The sequence below is a fragment of the Herpailurus yagouaroundi genome, unplaced genomic scaffold (genome assembly GCF_014898765.1).
Source record: "Herpailurus yagouaroundi ecotype Mexico unplaced genomic scaffold, PumYag 490, whole genome shotgun sequence".
Taxonomy (NCBI): Eukaryota; Metazoa; Chordata; class Mammalia; order Carnivora; family Felidae; genus Herpailurus; species Herpailurus yagouaroundi.
The window spans coordinates 378,156-393,591 of record NW_024412707.1 but is presented as its reverse complement, the minus strand read 5'-3'; the positions used below and the strand labels follow the sequence as shown (position 1 = coordinate 393,591).

Sequence of the window (15,436 nt, the reverse complement as noted above, 5' to 3'; positions counted from 1 at the left end):
CTAAGGAAGAGATAGTGAACCAGTCAGGGAAGCTGGGTACCTCCTGGCCACCCCAAGGCTCACAGCAAAACACAATCACAGACTAACATTCTTTAATCACAAAGGCACTTGAAAACCCCTACAAACCCAAAGTCTCCACCAAGAGTGGTCCTGTAGATGCCCCACCCTTCTGCCCTCCATCCACCCATCCATGGCACTCAGAGTTCATCGTGACCTGCAGAGGGATCCACACTGGGTTTGATGAAGATGCCTTCCATGGCCTTCCACATATTGTGTGTATTGGCACTGGACATACCATGCACTTCGTGCTGCCCACGGATGGGGCTCCCATACTGCTCCCCGGTAACCGACAGGAACACGGAGGTGCCCACGTGCTGGAAGCGCACGGCAGCCTCTCGCTCCCAGTGCTGCCCTGAGCAGCGCACGGTCCACAGGTCCAGGTCGTCACCCTCACCGTCTTCCCCAAAGGCGCTCACCTCCTATGGGTGCAGGGGGCAGATGGACAGTGTTCACCACAGAAGGCACAGAGTCCCCTGTGGTCACTTGTCTGGCACCAACACTCACACCCAGAACACTGGGCCTTGGGTCCTTCCCTGTACCTTTCTGAGCCTTAGCTTCCATAGCTGCAAAATGGGACACTACAACCGCCACTCCCAGCACCCAGTAGGCTCTCCCCAGCAAGGGCTCTTCAAATACACGTCCACCCTACCCCATCTGTCTGCGCGGTGATCACAGACCCCCACATAGCTAAAGCCTCCTCCTCTCTCCATATTCTCCTTCCTAACCTCTCTGAGACTCACTCAACATGATGCCCAACAACCCCTCACTCAATTTCATACTTTTTCTTCTGACAAGTCCCCTAAGCACTCAGGCCCTAACCCCACAAACCCCTCCCACCCCAACTCCACCCCTCTACCTCTCCCTCCCCAAGTTCCAGTGAACTCCATTGGAGCACAAGCTCTTCCCCAGGCCTGCAAAGCCGCTAGTCTCCCCTCTGTGGCCTAGAGGACTCCTACTCATCCTTCCTGACCCAGCCTGAGTTCCTCATCCCCTGCTGGGTTTCATGTTCCCCACCCCAAAGGCCTTATGGATCCTCTTCCTGGGTCCAACTCACCCCCAGGAGAATAAGTTATCCAGCCTGATCTCTCTTCCTGTCAGTCGCCGGCAGAGGTAGTGCTCAGGCTCAGAGTCACTGAGAGGAGTCTAGATTCTGTCCCTGCACCACCCCCCCCAACACAAGTAATCTCTCCCGGCCGGCCACTCACCTGGTTATTGGACAGCGGCGACGGAAAGTGGTGCGTGTGTAGGTTCTTACCGGTGAGCACGTGCGTGAGCCGAACCGCCTGCCCGCAGCGCACCGGGGACCCACGCGGGCACCCGCCCTCCGAGCCGCCACGGATCCGCCAGTAGCTATTGGCGTCGTCAGACGCCTCCACGCCAGTCACCGACTGTTGGCCGCTGCCTGTGGGGCGACACCCCACCCCACCGCGAGGTCGCGGTCAACCTCTGAACTCCCTATACTTGGCTCGGACACCATAAACTTTCCCGACAACCTCAACCCTGGGACCCCAAGGGCTCACTCCCAGCCCCAATCCCTGGCCCTTGGTCTCTGGCTGAACTCTCAAGTCCCTTAGCCTGCAGCTCCTGGACGACCCTCCTCGCTCCCAATATCCCAACGACCCCCTTAAAACCGCCGGTCCTTGTCCCCCTGGGCCCCCCAACAACTCCAGGCGGCCAGTGAGGCTCCCTGGTGACCCCCAGACCCGTGGCTCTGCAGACTCCCCACGACCACCCAGCCTTCAGACTCCCAGCCCCGGGCTCCGCCCCCTGACGATGCCCCATTCACGGGCCTCTGCGCACCGGATCCGTATTTGATATCGTGCGAGTGCAGCCGCACCCTGTGCTGCGTGTTGAACAGCTTCAGCACCGACCCGCAGGTCACGAGTCCCGCGCCGGTCTTGGCGGCACCGCTGCCTGGCACCAAGAGAGTCAGCAGCAGCCCTACAAACGCCGGTCCGGCAGCTCGGCCGCGGCCCGCGCTCCACATCGCCCCGGCCGAGCTCCGGCAGCTCGGGCCCATGGGCCGCTTCCGTCTCCGCCATCGGCCAATGAGAGAGGCACTGGAGGCAGCCAATCGCCAGCCAGCACGGCTCTCCGCCTGCACTGCCATTGGGTTGGCATGGAAGGGACTCGCCCCTAGCTTTCCAGAGAGGCAACTGGGGAGGGGGCTGGAGACACGAGGAGGGTTTTGATTGGTCCACGCTTCCGAGGACCCACCAATGAATGATGCCTAAGGAAGGCTGGTGCGGCGCCAAGTGGTAGGAGAGAAGCTGCGGAGTCGCGCTGTAGGTGAGGGCGCCCCACCCAGCAGCCGCTGAGACCCTGGACACCAGGCTGGGAATCCAAGACCCTGCGGGTACGTGTTCACAAAGCCCTTTGATCTTGGATCTTCGGGGCTTCAATCACGATCTTTCCTCTCGGACTCTTGGTCCTCAGCTTCAGGGTCTCGAGGTTGCCGGACTACTAGATTTTGTAGTTACAAGGTCGATGTATCTCAGATATTGGATCACTTGGCTCTTCAGTCCCTGGATCCCGGGATTAGTTAATCCCCCAGTTACTCGGTCATTGCCTTCCTGACAATGGGTCACCTCAGTCTCTGGACTTTGTGGGTTTTTAATTCCTCTGACCACTCACTTTTTCCAGGGCAGAATCACATGGTCATTCGACTATCGGGCAGCAGAGGGCAGCAGAGATCTGTGGTGTTGAAGATGATAGGTTCTCTCACCAGGAGACCCCAAGGTTTCTTAGGAAATCAGAGCCCTGGCCAACCAAGTGACTTTGGGAAATAAGTGTAGATAACCATGTGTCCCAGGTTTCTGACACGAGTGGGTCCCAGTCTCACTGCCTTCTCAGAGGGCTTTCAGCTGTCTTCAAGGGGGAAAACTTATATGACTGTTTATTTATTCATTCGTGGAACATTCTTATCTTGACTTAACTCCCTGTGCTAGGGGCCACTGGGGAACTGGCTCTGGGCTGCATTGCTCAATGGGCTGACTACCCATGCACTTGGGGTGCAACAAAGCAGAGATAAAAGTTTATATTTAATTAAATCATTCAGAATTTTGCGTTCAGAAAGTCCAGAATAGAGCCATTTTAATTATAGAAACATGTTATTTTGGGGTTTTCATGTTTAATATTGTTTCTATTTTGAATTACATATGGTATAAGACACTTGATTCTTTCAGGGTTTAGGGTGTCTAAGTTGCTAAAGGTATGCCCTGGCATTGGCAGACCCTGCCCTTGAGGGGCCTCCACTACAGGGTGGAGGGGCTAGAGTGTAATCTGGGAAGCAATGAAAATATCCTCTTGGATACCAACAAGCATCTCAGACTTATTATGTCCAAAGCAGAATTCTTGGTCTCTTCCCTCAAACTGCTCCCTCTCCATAGAGGGAGTCTCAGTAATGGTACCTCCGCCCCGCCCCCCCGCCGCCCCCCCCCCCCACCGTTTGGGACTTATCTTCAGTTGCTCTCTTTACCGCATACCTAGCATCTCATCCAACACATATTGGTGGCTCTAACTCTAAAACAGATTGTGAAGCATCTCTCCTGCATTCCTTATCACCACCCTAATCCAAGCCACCCCATCCCCCCTCCAGATATTGACCACTGCCTCTTAACAGATTTCTGTTTTTCCATCGCTCCGGCCCCTCCAAGTCATTCTCCAACAGGGAGAATATATACCTTTTTATACCTTAAAAAGCATATATCATAGGGCACCTGGCTGGCTCAGCAGTAGAGCATATGACTCTTGATCTCAGGGTCATGAGTTCAAGCCCCAGTTGGACATGGAGCCTACTTAAAAATAATAAAAATAAAAAATCAGGGGCGCCTGGCTGGCTCAGTAGGTGGAGTGTGTGACACTTGATCTCAGGGTTGTGAGTTTGAGCCCCAGGTTGGGTGTAGAGATTACTTAAAAATAAAATCTGAAAAAAAAAAAAAAAAAAACAACATATATCAGATCATGCCAGGCACCTGCTGAAAGCTGCCAACAGCTTCCCACTGCATGTAAGACCAGAGGGTGGTGAGGACACAGCAAGCAATCTCCCCGACAGGCAAAGGCAGAATTCCAAGTACAGCAGAGACCCAAGAACTGGAATAGGAGAAACCAACATGGCTCTCCATCAACTTTCTCAGAGCTTCATGGCTGGAGCTGTTCTCTTTCCCTGCACCCCGCTGCATACCGGCTTCCGCAGCTGGCAGATGCTCAGGGCTGACTATGGTGTCTCCGCAGACTTCTGCTTTCCAGCCACAGTTTGTCTTCAGGTTCAGAAAAGAATCTGATCTGCTCCACTTGGTTCCAGGGACTGCTCAAGGTGAAATCAGCTATGGATGGGGAGGAGGGGTAGTAGCTGGTCTCCAAATATGGCTACTAACAGTTCCTTCCATCCCTGTAAGTGTAAGCTGCTTCTCTCATTAACACATGGACTCCATTTTCCCTCCCCTTGAATCTGGGCAGGCATTGCCATTCGCTTTGACCAAGAGAATGGCACAGAAATGCTGTTTTGGGGCTTCTGAGCAAAGCTGCAAGAGGACCAGTGGTTCTCGATTTGTCTCTTTAGGAAGCCAGCTGCTGCACCGTGCTGTAAGGAAGTGCAGGCCAGAGGACTGAATGAATGGGTAGGGGCCTTGGGGAGATCCTAGAGGGGGAGAGGCCATGTGGGATGTTCTGGTCTCAGCCATGTCCCCAGCTAAAAGCAGCCACACAAGAAACTATCTCCACCACTGCCAGCTGAGCCTGCCAACCACCAGCATCAGGAAAAATGATGACTTTGTTTGAAGCCACTTAAGCCTTGGAGTGGTTACATAGCAACAGATACCTGATACAGATACAGGAGCTAAAGTCAGATGTCTTTAGCACAGTGTACCAGTGGTTCCCAAAGGGGCTGCTCCCACTCCAGGGACATTCCCTAGGCATGTGCCTCTGAGGCCAGGGTGGGTGTATGTTCTTTTTCCCTTGAGGACTTGGCAGAGAGACCTGGAAAGCTGGCAGGTTTCATGCCAGCTGCTGTCTCTGAGAGCCCTAGGGCTCCCCTCCTGGTTCTGTCCTACAGACAGGATTTCTTGCCTCTCCAGAGGGGGGTGGGTGGGGGGGAGATGCTCCACACTGTCCACCCTTGTTTTTAGCACTCAGTGCAAACTGCACCAGAATTTCCCAGTCTATGCCAGCATGCCTGGCAGGCTCAATTGGAAGAGCATGTGACTCTTGATCTCAGGGTTGTGAGTTAGAGCCCCAGGTTAGGTGTAGAGCTTACTAAAAATCAATAAACTTAAAAAATAAAAATCTCTCGGTCCACCCCAATTGCAAGCTCCTAGGGCAAACACCTGACTGGCCTAGCTTAGAATAGGGATGTGTCAAGAGGGCTAGTCAACTGTGGCCAAGTGATATGGCAAAAAGGTACAAAAATGTTGTGGCCCGACACTGTGGGTGGCCTCAGGGAATGGGCCTTATGAGTTGAGCATATGCCCTAAAAGATCCTTGCCACAAGAGATCTCTGGAAAAATGGGTCCCTGATCCACCAACTTAGGACCCCGGTTGCTCTGACTGGCAGCAGAGCAGGTCTTTCTCCTTGAACCACAGGGCATGGGTGTGGTATGGAAGCTCCTCCCTGACTGGCTCCAGAGAAGCTCTGCAGTCACTGTGTCTTCACACATGGAGCGCTGAGCGTGGTCAGGCTTGGTTGAGCAGACTTGGGCTCTATACGCCCAGGTGGGACCTGTGTGATCTGTGTGAGCAGGTGGCTCACACCTCCCCCATATCCCTGAAACAGCAGCCCACACAGCGAGTGAGAGTGGAGCATCTTCACATGTTCTTTTGACAGGGTGGAGGGGAGAGAGGTTGAGCGGTTCCCTAGGTGAAGATGCCTGAACAGCGGAACAAAATGGCTGCCCTGGGAAGGCAGAGAGAAGGCAGGTTCTGAGCTGGTAGCACAGGATGGCCAGAAGCCCCAGAAAAACCTTGGAGATGAGACCTGCCAATCACAGCACCAGCCATGCCCACAGACCCTTCCAGAGAAAGCTGTCTGGCCAGGGGCACTACTGAAAGGGTAGTCACATGGCCAGCCTGGAGCAGCCAATCCACAGCTTGACAGACCGTGAGCCCCCATGTGACCTAGTTTGGATCCTCCAGATTCAGGAGCTGGGAGCTGGGAAATACAAATTAGGAAGACAGGTAGGCATGGGAATATCAGGAAAGGGAGGATGCGTGGTTCCCCAACAGAACATGAGGGTGTGGCATAGCAAAGGTAGCAGGTTGCTGCCCTGGCAGAGGAGGAGCTCTCTGGAAGCAGGAACCACAATGCTCAGGAGCCATTAGGAAAATGCACCATGAATCCTAAGAGGCTTGAAGAGTCAGGAAGGTGCACACTGGGGCAGAGAAGAACCATAAGCAGACACTTGTGTTCAAGCATGCATGTGAGGTGAAGGGGAGGGGGGGGGGGGTCAGGGCATGGCCAGCTGTCATGATGGCTGGCTGTGTCCAGGCCTGCGGGAGGTGTTACTTCAGGTGCAGGTGCTCAGTCATACGGAAGCGGGGCTGAAATCTCCAGACAAGAAAACTGTGCTCCATCAACACAGACTTTATTTCTCCCTCTGGCTTTCCTGATAGGCCAGCAGAGCTCCTCGTGGGCATTCAGACCACCCTGACCTCTGCTCAGGGCAAGGGCCGGTGTGGGGGGGGGGGGGGCAGCACTCCATTGGAGCAAGAGGAGCAGCAGGGAATCAAGCACTGGGTGCAGCTCATAGGCCTCACGGAGCGTGACTGTGGCCCACATCTCTGGAGTCACTGCTGACATCGGCCTCCACTTGAGACTCGGGAGAGCTCTGGGGTTTGCCCTTGTCCCCAAAGAAGTCATCATTCTTGTCCTCGTCCTCTTCCTCCTCGTCACCTTGACTGTCCATGTCTACAACTTCCTGACACAGATCGGAGCCCCTGTCTGTGCCAGTGAACATGAAGGGCCTGGGCTCCTCCTGGCTCTTGGGCTCCTTCTCCTCGAGTGTAGTATCCTCCTGAGCTGGGAGGAGCTGAGGGTCCAGCAACTCACTGTGGAGAGTGGGCTCTGTGTCCTCCTCCTGATTCTTTTGGGTGGATGGCTCAGGCAGCGTGGAGGGGGTCTCCGTGTTGCTCCGGGGCGCCCCCTGGTGGGCAGTGCTGCGGTGGGCGGTGCCGCGGTGGGAGTCGTGCTGGGACCCTTGTCTAGACAGCTGTCGGGCCCACTCTGCCTCCTCCAGCTTGCGCAACAGGCAGCTCCAGTTGATCTTTGAGGACAGGCAGATGTGGGAGCCCTTCACTTTCTTGAAGCCCAGGAGGAGGTCCACGAGCGTCTCGGTGACAGGGAATGAGATGAAGCCTAACTGCTTGGAAAGGTTCTTCTCGAATTTGTACTTGCAGATGAGCAAGGACACAGCCTGCTCCACCAAGTAGTTGATGAGCTCCTGGTACAAGGGGTTGGAGAGGTGGGATATGGTAGACTTGGATGAGATGGAGGGCAGTGGCTTCTTCTTCATGAACTTGTAACTGGGGCTCTAGTGCAATAGCCGGGGAGGGAAAAGGAGACACGTCATGCCATTCCTGATGCCTCAGGATGCCCCTCACACCCGAGCACCCTCCATCCACATCACCCACACAGATGCCACGCTTGTTGCACTAGTGTTATGGCCTTGCCACATCTGCTATCCTGTCTCAATCAGCAGCTGAGCCCTGGTCCTGCATGTGGCCACACCCTCACACTTACCACACTGTTCCCACACTTGACCAAACCGGTCAGGCCTGGGGCCAGGCTGGTGATGTCAGTCACAGTGCCACCCAAACTGGAGCGTGGATAACCTGGGCTCTGGTAGATTGTCCCCCAGACCAAGGTTCAGAGGAAGGAAGCCTGCCTCGGCCTTGATGGGTGAGATGAAGGTCAGGGGCTGTGCTGGGGGTCTACCAGGGTGAAGCCACCTATGTCTTCTCTATACTCTTTCTGAGCAACTCCCTCTCAGCAGACACACTGGAGGATCCTAGGTTAGTGGGAGCACAGGTAGCTGGGCCTAGGATGTGGGGCCCCACTCTGGGTTTAAGCTGCTGTCTACAAGGGACAGGACCCTCCCCACAAAGAAGGGCCCCTCAGATTCACAGGCAAACGTTACAAAAAGACCCAGAATAAAATCTTGGCTTTATTCATCTTCAACAACACCTGACAGTAACCAGGCCAGGATTTCTGCCCCCCATCAGTTCGTCCCCAGCTCAGGTGGTTTCCACAGTGCAGGGCAAGATACCTGTGATGGTGGCTAAGTGTGGTTGCTGAAGGAACCCTTCCCTAAACCCCCTTTTCCCACCCTTGAGGTCACCTCTGGATACAGTGAAGCAGATGGGGAGAAGCTTCTTACTGAGGAGGCAAGTGGTGAGAACACGGGGAGGTGGTGGGAGATGTGAGGGGAGAGGGAGATGAGAGGAACTGTGCCCTGGGTGGTGGGCTGGGTCTGGCTGGAGGGCCCTTCAACCACGATCCCAGGGGCAGGCAGGGTGAGGTGCAGGCTCCGCCAGGGCTGGGCCTTCTGGCTGAAGCTCAGGGGCCCCGAAGTAGGTATGGATGGTGTCTGTATTTCAGGGTCCTGGCCAGGCACCTCCTGTCTGCGGTGGGGTGAGGGGACCTTGGGTTCTTCTGTGGGTGTTACCTTGAGCCTGAGTCTGGTGGCCACTTGGGCACTGGACATGGGGGAACCACCTTCCTTGGGCTTGGCCTGTCCTCTGCCCTTGGTGCTCTTTCTGCAAGCCATCTTGGGGCTGGAGGTTCTGGTGGGTAGCATATCATAGGGCTCCTCCTCATCAGTGGGTGTGGCTAGCTTGGAGCCTGGCATGGAGTCAGAGTTGGGCTCTGTTGCGGGCTCCCATTCTGATGGGAAGAGAGGGCAGCCATCATGGCGGCGGGCACCACGGAGCTTGTCCACAGCCTGGCTGACCACACTCTGCAGGGCAGGGAAGAGCTGGTGCTCAGCCAGAAAGTCCAGAGTCCGATGGGGCTCACGGAATGAACAGTAGCCAGGCAGGTCAAAGGATGCTGGCTGGCTCAACAATGACTTGATCTTATTAAACTCTTGCTTGAGACAGATCAGTTCCTGTTCTCCAGGGCCCAGCTCTGATGTTTGAGGTGTGCCTGAGCTTGAGCCCAGCTGGCCTGAGAACGAGGACAGAGGCGGCTCCCGGGTCCACTGGCTGCTGGCATGGCTGTCCAGTGAATCCCACAGCAGGGAGTCCCTCTGGAAGAAGGACCGATCCAGGCCTTTCTGCAAAGAGAGGGGGACTTTCAGGGGCAGCCAAGCCAGGCCTAACCCTAGCCCTGGGTTCTGGACTGGGGTCCATCCTGCCTACCCTGTGCCATGGCCCTGGATCTCACCCCTCTGTTCTCCAGCTTCAGCAGCCGTTTGAGGTTCTTCTCCAGCAAAAGTTTGTCCCTCATGGGTGGCAGTGAGCCCATGCCACGGGTGCCCAGGTCACTGTCCTGGCCGTGGGATCCCAGCCAGCCAGCTGTGAGGCTGCTATGGGAGTCAGACATGGAGCTGGAGCAGGATGGGTAGTTGTTGGGACATCCAGTGCAGAGGCTGGGCCGGACACGGTGCCGGTGCATGGTACTGAGGCTAGGCTGGGCACGTACCCGCCGCCTACCCCTTGGTACCTCTATTGGGTCCTGCACCTCCACCAGTGGCACTCCAGCCTCTGTCTTCATGGTGGTCATGCGCTCAGTGGCCTCCTCCACCACCGTCTGTAGGCTGTCCAGCACCTGGCCTTTGACAAGGAAATCCAGGAAGCTACCAAAGGGCCGAGGGTCCCTTGGGTTTTGTTGGTGGCCATGGAGCCCTGAACTGTCTGTGAGAGTGTACCTCGATGGTGGGTGTGGCATGTGGCCCAGCTTGGAGACTTGTCCCATTTCCAGGAACAGTGGCTTCTTAGGCAGCTGCACCAGAGCAGACAGGCATCATGTCATATAGGGCATAGATGCTCCACAAGGAGTAGGGGGTTTCCTGGAGGTCCTCCTAGGGCACCAGGAACTGGGTGGGAGTGGGCAGTGGAAGGCACTGTGTGTGTGTGTGTGTTTTGTTTTTTATAAAATTTATTGTCAGGAACTATGTTTTAGAGTCAGAAAGTTTCTGGGTCTGGACCCTGGCTCTGCCACTGCAGGTTGTGACACCATAGGCATGATGGCCCCTCTTGAGGTCCAGTTTCCTCTTCTGCAAAGTGAGGCTTGATTTCAGGTCATCCTAACCCTTCCCTGACACATACATTTCACATATATAATATGTGGCTAGGGAGTCAGAAAGCCCACTTCTGCCCTCACACAGGGCAGGACAGAAATGGGCAATCACAAACCCCTTTGAACCCTACTTGGGTTCCTCACCTGTCCTTAGAGCAGACCAGTCCTGTCTCCACTGCACAGACCACCTGTAGTCCTGAACCCTTGGCTCCCCATGGCTGTTTCTGAAACTTTGAGCCTTGGGCCCTGAGTAGACTCCATGCTTCCACTCTGGAGTACCAGTCTACCAAGCTCCTCCCCAGCTGCTGGAGGTCAGGGGACACAGTGAATGAAGTTTGAGGGTGACTAGGGCCCAGCAGGGGGTGCGAGGAGTGGTCAAGGTGATAAGGATGTCACTAAGAGGCCCAGAGAGGAGGTCAACAGGCACTGAGAAAGGGGGCTGTGGTCTGGGGTGCTGGAACTGGCGGGGAACATTTTGGGGGTCTTAAAGTCAGGGTCCTGCCAGACACACTTACCCGGGCCACGTAAGTGGTGTGGCCGGCCTCATCGTCTGCCAAGTATCCTGAGTGATGGCGGCAACTGGTCATGGTGAGGGTGAATCGCTGTCGGCCTCCTCTCTCTCTGGTTCCGCAGCACAGCCACGGATTCCTCTCTGTGCCGGGCGGGGAGATGGTGTGAGGGTCTCCCTAGGCCTCCATGAGTCCGACTCTCCCTTCGTCTGTCAGCTACTGTGTCAGCAATCCCGGGATCCGCAGGTTCCTCGCTCCCCTCACCCCACGTCCTTCACATGTCGGGCCCTTCCTCTGCTCGGAATTCCCTGGGTGTCTGCGCACGGTGGTCCGTGTCCAGAGTCGTCGGGGCTGAGGTCCCCAAGGATGTCCGCATACTGTCTCTGACCATCTCTGGGCCTGGATGTTTCCGACCCTCCCTCCTCCTAGACCCCGGAAGCCCTGTTGTCTGCCCCTGGCTCAGAGCCGACCCGCTCACCAGAGTCCGTGCCTCTCTCAGTGCCAGGCAATATAGCCTCCCACTCCAGGGAGCTCTGGAGTTGGCCCACGTCAGCACGGCTTGCTCATTTCCATGCTACGTCCTGATTGGCTCGCAATGCTTTCTAATTCTGCCACAATGGTTGAGGGCGGGACCCAGGCTGGCCCCTCCCCCACTTCGTCTGAATTTGCCTTGCCCACATTCACTGTGGGAGATTCAGGGGTTGCTTCCGACTGTTCCACGTAGGAGACTGGGCACCTGAGGGAAGCCCTAAGGGTCAAAGCCACAGTCTCCTCTGGTGACACAAGCACTTTCCTCCTGGGCCTCCTGATCCTTTCTAGGGTCCTCTCCTTGCCCAGTGTGGGGGACCTCAGGAGAGTCTTCAGCCCTCTCCCTCTGCAGTGTCCCTGAGCACAATGGTAAGAGTCCCGGCTCTAAGTCACAGACCTAGCTTCAATTCCTAGCTCTACTGTTTCCTCCCAGTGTGACTCAACCTCTTGTCATCTGCTCCTCCTCTGTAAACAGTTGAATGTTCTTCCATATGAGAATATAGAGATTAAATCAAATCTGCATACAACACACCTGACACCCCAATAAGAGCTCTGTGTATCTTTACCTACTTTCCCCCTCTGCCCAGTAAACTCCTCCTAATGTCCCTCCCAGGTGTCACCTTCCAAGAAGGCCTGCCACCCTCAACAGAATTACCAAAAAACCCATTCTAGGCTCTGCCACAAGGTATTGTTACTCATTTACCATATGGTGCTCCTTGGGGGTAGGAACAGAGGCACACACCCCTAATCTCTAATATTTCTAATACCAGTAAGTGCTCAATAAATGTCAATTTCCTCTTTCCAATCTGCTTACCCTCAAGGGCTGTGGTCTTTTCAGGATCAGCTTCCCAGTGGAGAAAGATAGTTTAAGTCCAACAATTCAATAATCACAACTGAACACAATAACCCTTATGCCAAGAGGTTGATAAGGGCTCTATGAGGCCTCTGATCCATACAATGTCCCACAAGGAACATATTATTTGTTATTCTCAAATTCAGCTCTGCCTTCTCTGCCCCTGACCCAGGGGGCTGCTAGGGTCTAGAGGACCAGGGTAGACCCAGAGCTTTGGAGGTCAAGTCGCAGCTCCACTACTGGCAGGGTCACTTTGGGCAAGCCACTTTTCCCCTCTGAGCCTCAGCTTCCTCATCTGCAAAACAGGAATAACATTACCAATCTCATGGGCTGGAGACAAATGTTGCACTTTCCATTGGGAAAAGAAACAGCCACATCACAATGAAAACTCTCACTGTCAACCATGGTGACTATATAGTCATCAGTAAAGAAAGCTTTTCTGCACCATTGAGGAAAAAAATGAGATTATGAATGTAAAAGTTGTATCCTGGCACAGAGCTCAATTGGGGCAATCAAGGACTAATGCTTCCTCAAATGAAGCCATTGTTATACACGTTTTGTTTCATTTTCTTACTTAGAACGTTCTTTCTAGAATGTTTTTTTTAAACCACCTCTTAGAAAAAAAAAATCACCAAAGACAAATAGGCAGTTTGAAAAAGTTCATAGTCACTATCAAAAAAATGAAACACTACAAGAATGGGATGACACTGATGTGATCATTATCTTCTCAAAACAAACAAAAACTTTAGGGTGGGGGAGAAAAGGAATTGGGTTTATTTGCTTAGAAAAATGCTGGAGGGACACTATCTAGAAAGTTAACATTAGTGACTTTAGGGAAGAGTAAGAGGTTTTTTTTTTAATAGGGTTTTTTTTCCTGTATTTTTCACATTAAATATAATTTTTGCAGTTACCGAAAGTTCCGCGTTGCAATAAATCCGGCGGAGCGCGCTGTGTGGTCCAGAGGATCGTTGCAGGGCCTCATTGAGACCGGTAGGTGGCGAGAACAAAGGCGAAGTGCAGCTGCGTGAGGGCGTGCGCTTCAGGGCGGAGCCTGCGACTGCGTCTAGGGGTGGGGCCTGGATCCAGTCCTCTAGGGTCCAGGGCAGTCCGCGGAAGTGTCTATGGCTGGACCGCGCGTGCGCCTCGTGGTCACCGCAGACGACTTTGGTTACTGCCCGCGGCGCGATGAGGGCATCGTAGAGGCCTTCCTGGCGGGGGCTGTGACCAGCGTGTCCCTGCTGGTCAACGGCGCAGCTGCGGAGAGCGCGGCGGATCTGTCCCGCAGGTGAGTGGCGGACCCCTCCAGGGTCGGGGCTGGCTTCGGAAGCCGCCGCCCCGCGGCAGGCAGTTCTCCCGCTCGCGCTCCGCCTGCAGGCACAAAATCCCTACGGGCCTTCACGCCAACCTGTCCGAGGGCCGCCCCGTGGGCCCGGCCCGCCTAGGCGACTCGTCGCTGCTCAGCCCCGAAGGCTTCTTCCTCGGCAAGATGGGATTCCGGGAGGCGGTGGCGACCGGAGGCGTAGCTTTGCCCCAGGTGCGGAGGTGCGGCTGCAGGAAGATGCTCGAAAGGATCCCCAAGGCTCCGCCCTGAGGGTACCGTGAAGCCATTAGTGGCAGGAGCTGGCGATGGATGTTTCCCTAGTTCAAACGAGCAGTCACACGGAGGCACCTGGAGGGAACCCTCCTTGGTAGCTGCTCCGGGACGTTCAAGATGCCTGTCATCCTCTCTCTCCAGGTGCGGGAAGAGCTGGAGGCCCAGCTGATACGCTTCCGAGAATTACTGGGCGGGGACCCCACTCACGTGGACGGGCACCAGCACGTGCACGTGCTCCCAGGTGGAGGGCATTGTTCCCTGGAAGGGGGCTGCGGGTGAGAGGTGGTCCCAGGTAGTAGGAGGTGCTACTTCCTGACTCCATCCCGCCCGCAGGCGTGTGCCAGGTGTTCGCAGAAGTGCTGCAGGCCAATGGGGTGCGCTTCACAAGGCTGCCGGTGGAACGTGGGGTGGGCGACCGCGCGTGGCTCGAGGCCCCCGCGCGTGCCTTCGCCTGCTCGGTGGAGCGCGACGCCCTGGCCGCCGTAGCCCCCTTCTCCCGCTACGGCCTATGGTGAGGCCCCTATCCCGTATCCTAGTGAGCCCGGCCGGCAGTTCACCTGACAGCTATGTCCGTTCCTCATCGTTAAAGGCGGTCAGGCGTCGACTTACGTTGCCCCCGTCCCAGATCTGTCCAGTCACAGGCCTAGCCCTGCCCATCACATAGTCCTGCTGCACCCTGCCTGCCCCTGATGCCCCGACATCCACAGGTGGACGGATGCCTTCGTGGGCCTGAGCACCTGCGGCCGGCACATGTCTGTTCATCGCGTATCAGGAGCACTAGCACGGGCCCTGGAAGGCATACCCACGGGCCATACCCTGACAGCTGAGCTGATGGCACACCCTGGCTACCCCAGTGTGCCTCCTGCCGGCGGCTGTGGTAAGGGTCCCGATGCCTTTTCCTGCTCATGGGAGCGGCTGCATGAGCTTCGTGTCCTCACCGCACCCACACTGCGGGCCCAGCTTGCACAGGACGGAGTACAGCTCTGCGCTCTCCACGACCTAGATTCCAAGAGGCCTGGGGAAGCCACTCTGAAAACCTTCCTGGAGCGCTCCCGGCCATGACCCTGATAGCCAGCCAAACATAAACACCCATTAGTACACAAAAAGGGGGCCAGTGTCAAGCCCCGGGACATCCTGGAACCAGGCTGAGAGCCGGGGTCCAGTAACATACTTCCCTGGGCGGGACCCTGTCACATCTGTGTCCAGGTCCTCATGGCTCAGAATGGTGGCCAGAGCTTTGGCAACCCATCTTGGCTACAGATGACATCTGGGTCTGGGGCCTGCCAAGCATTTGGTGCCCTTCAAGTTGTCATGTAAGTTAGCATCTTCCTTGTCCAGATGTAGTAGAGATCGCTGTATTAATAAAATATTTGTCTTGTAAACTTGGATGGTTTATAAACTGTGCCCAGAAAACGTTTGCGGACACTTAAGGCAAAAGCAACTCAGGGCCCAAACCAGGTCATTATTCCAGAGTAGATATGCAAAACATACTCCACATTTGGGAGGAAGGGGTTTGGGAGAAGAATGTCTCACTCCTTGCCTACTTTTTGGGAGATACTATAATCTCAAATTTTATTTTAAAAGTCACCTGTTCCAGGCACCTGGATGGCTCAGTTAAGCATCTGACTCTTCATTTCAGCTCAGGTCATGATCTCAGGGTT

The 15,436-nt window shown here is 55.2% G+C and overlaps 3 protein-coding genes across 7 annotated transcripts; 1 reads left to right on the top strand and 2 right to left on the bottom strand.

The window, feature by feature from the left end:
- Positions 1-75: 75 nt before the first annotated feature.
- Positions 76-2,116, bottom strand: SDF2L1 (stromal cell derived factor 2 like 1). The gene is made up of 3 exons (XM_040464655.1): positions 1,861-2,116; positions 1,266-1,462; positions 76-479 (listed from the first exon to the last, which is right to left on the bottom strand). The coding sequence occupies exons 1-3, from the start codon at positions 2,078-2,080 to the stop codon at positions 198-200; spliced, it is 699 nt and encodes a 232-aa protein (XP_040320589.1). The 5' UTR covers positions 2,081-2,116; the 3' UTR covers positions 76-197.
- Positions 2,117-6,614: 4,498 nt separating this feature from the next.
- Positions 6,615-13,206, bottom strand: CCDC116 (coiled-coil domain containing 116). 3 transcript variants are annotated; one of them, XM_040464648.1, is made up of 5 exons: positions 13,093-13,206; positions 10,807-10,943; positions 9,437-9,994; positions 8,718-9,326; positions 6,615-7,583 (listed from the first exon to the last, which is right to left on the bottom strand). In XM_040464648.1, the coding sequence occupies exons 2-5, from the start codon at positions 10,876-10,878 to the stop codon at positions 6,807-6,809; spliced, it is 2,016 nt and encodes a 671-aa protein (XP_040320582.1). In that variant the 5' UTR covers positions 10,879-10,943; positions 13,093-13,206; the 3' UTR covers positions 6,615-6,806. The 3 variants fall into 3 exon arrangements, with proteins under 3 accessions (XP_040320582.1, XP_040320585.1, XP_040320583.1); XM_040464651.1 differs by lacking the exon at positions 13,093-13,206 and adding an exon at positions 12,143-12,246; XM_040464649.1 differs by lacking the exon at positions 13,093-13,206 and adding an exon at positions 11,279-12,036.
- Positions 13,207-13,275: 69 nt separating this feature from the next.
- On the top strand, positions 13,276-15,157 carry YDJC (YdjC chitooligosaccharide deacetylase homolog). Of its 3 annotated transcripts, XM_040464652.1 has the most exons (5): positions 13,276-13,466; positions 13,556-13,715; positions 13,917-14,016; positions 14,109-14,286; positions 14,483-15,157. In XM_040464652.1, the coding sequence occupies exons 1-5, from the start codon at positions 13,303-13,305 to the stop codon at positions 14,835-14,837; spliced, it is 957 nt and encodes a 318-aa protein (XP_040320586.1). In that variant the 5' UTR covers positions 13,276-13,302; the 3' UTR covers positions 14,838-15,157. The 3 variants fall into 3 exon arrangements, with proteins under 3 accessions (XP_040320586.1, XP_040320587.1, XP_040320588.1); XM_040464653.1 differs by lacking the exon at positions 14,109-14,286 and having other exon boundaries at positions 13,917-14,050; XM_040464654.1 differs by lacking the exon at positions 14,109-14,286 and having other exon boundaries at positions 14,483-14,621.
- The last annotated feature ends 279 nt before the right edge of the window (positions 15,158-15,436 follow it).

Excerpts from the sequence above, each read along its gene's own strand:
- CCDC116 (XM_040464648.1), bottom strand. The coding sequence starts at position 10,878 with ATGACCAGTTGCCGCCATCACTCAGGATACTTGGCAGACGATGAGGCC. Across the intron at positions 9,327-9,436 it reads TGAAGCTGGAGAACAGAGGG|AAAGGCCTGGATCGGTCCTT; the intron begins GTGAGATCCAGG and ends CTCTCTTTGCAG. Across the intron at positions 7,584-8,717 it reads CCACCAGACTCAGGCTCAAG|AGCCCCAGTTACAAGTTCAT; the intron begins GTAACACCCACA and ends CTATTGCACTAG.
- SDF2L1 (XM_040464655.1), bottom strand. The coding sequence starts at position 2,080 with ATGGGCCCGAGCTGCCGGAGCTCGGCCGGGGCGATGTGGAGCGCGGGC. Across the intron at positions 1,463-1,860 it reads CGATATCAAATACGGATCCG|GCAGCGGCCAACAGTCGGTG; the intron begins GTGCGCAGAGGC and ends GTCGCCCCACAG. Across the intron at positions 480-1,265 it reads CGCCGCTGTCCAATAACCAG|GAGGTGAGCGCCTTTGGGGA; the intron begins GTGAGTGGCCGG and ends CTGCACCCATAG.
- YDJC (XM_040464652.1), top strand. The coding sequence starts at position 13,303 with ATGGCTGGACCGCGCGTGCGCCTCGTGGTCACCGCAGACGACTTTGGT. Across the intron at positions 13,716-13,916 it reads GAGGCGTAGCTTTGCCCCAG|GTGCGGGAAGAGCTGGAGGC; the intron begins GTGCGGAGGTGC and ends CTCTCTCTCCAG. Across the intron at positions 14,287-14,482 it reads TTCTCCCGCTACGGCCTATG|GTGGACGGATGCCTTCGTGG; the intron begins GTGAGGCCCCTA and ends CGACATCCACAG.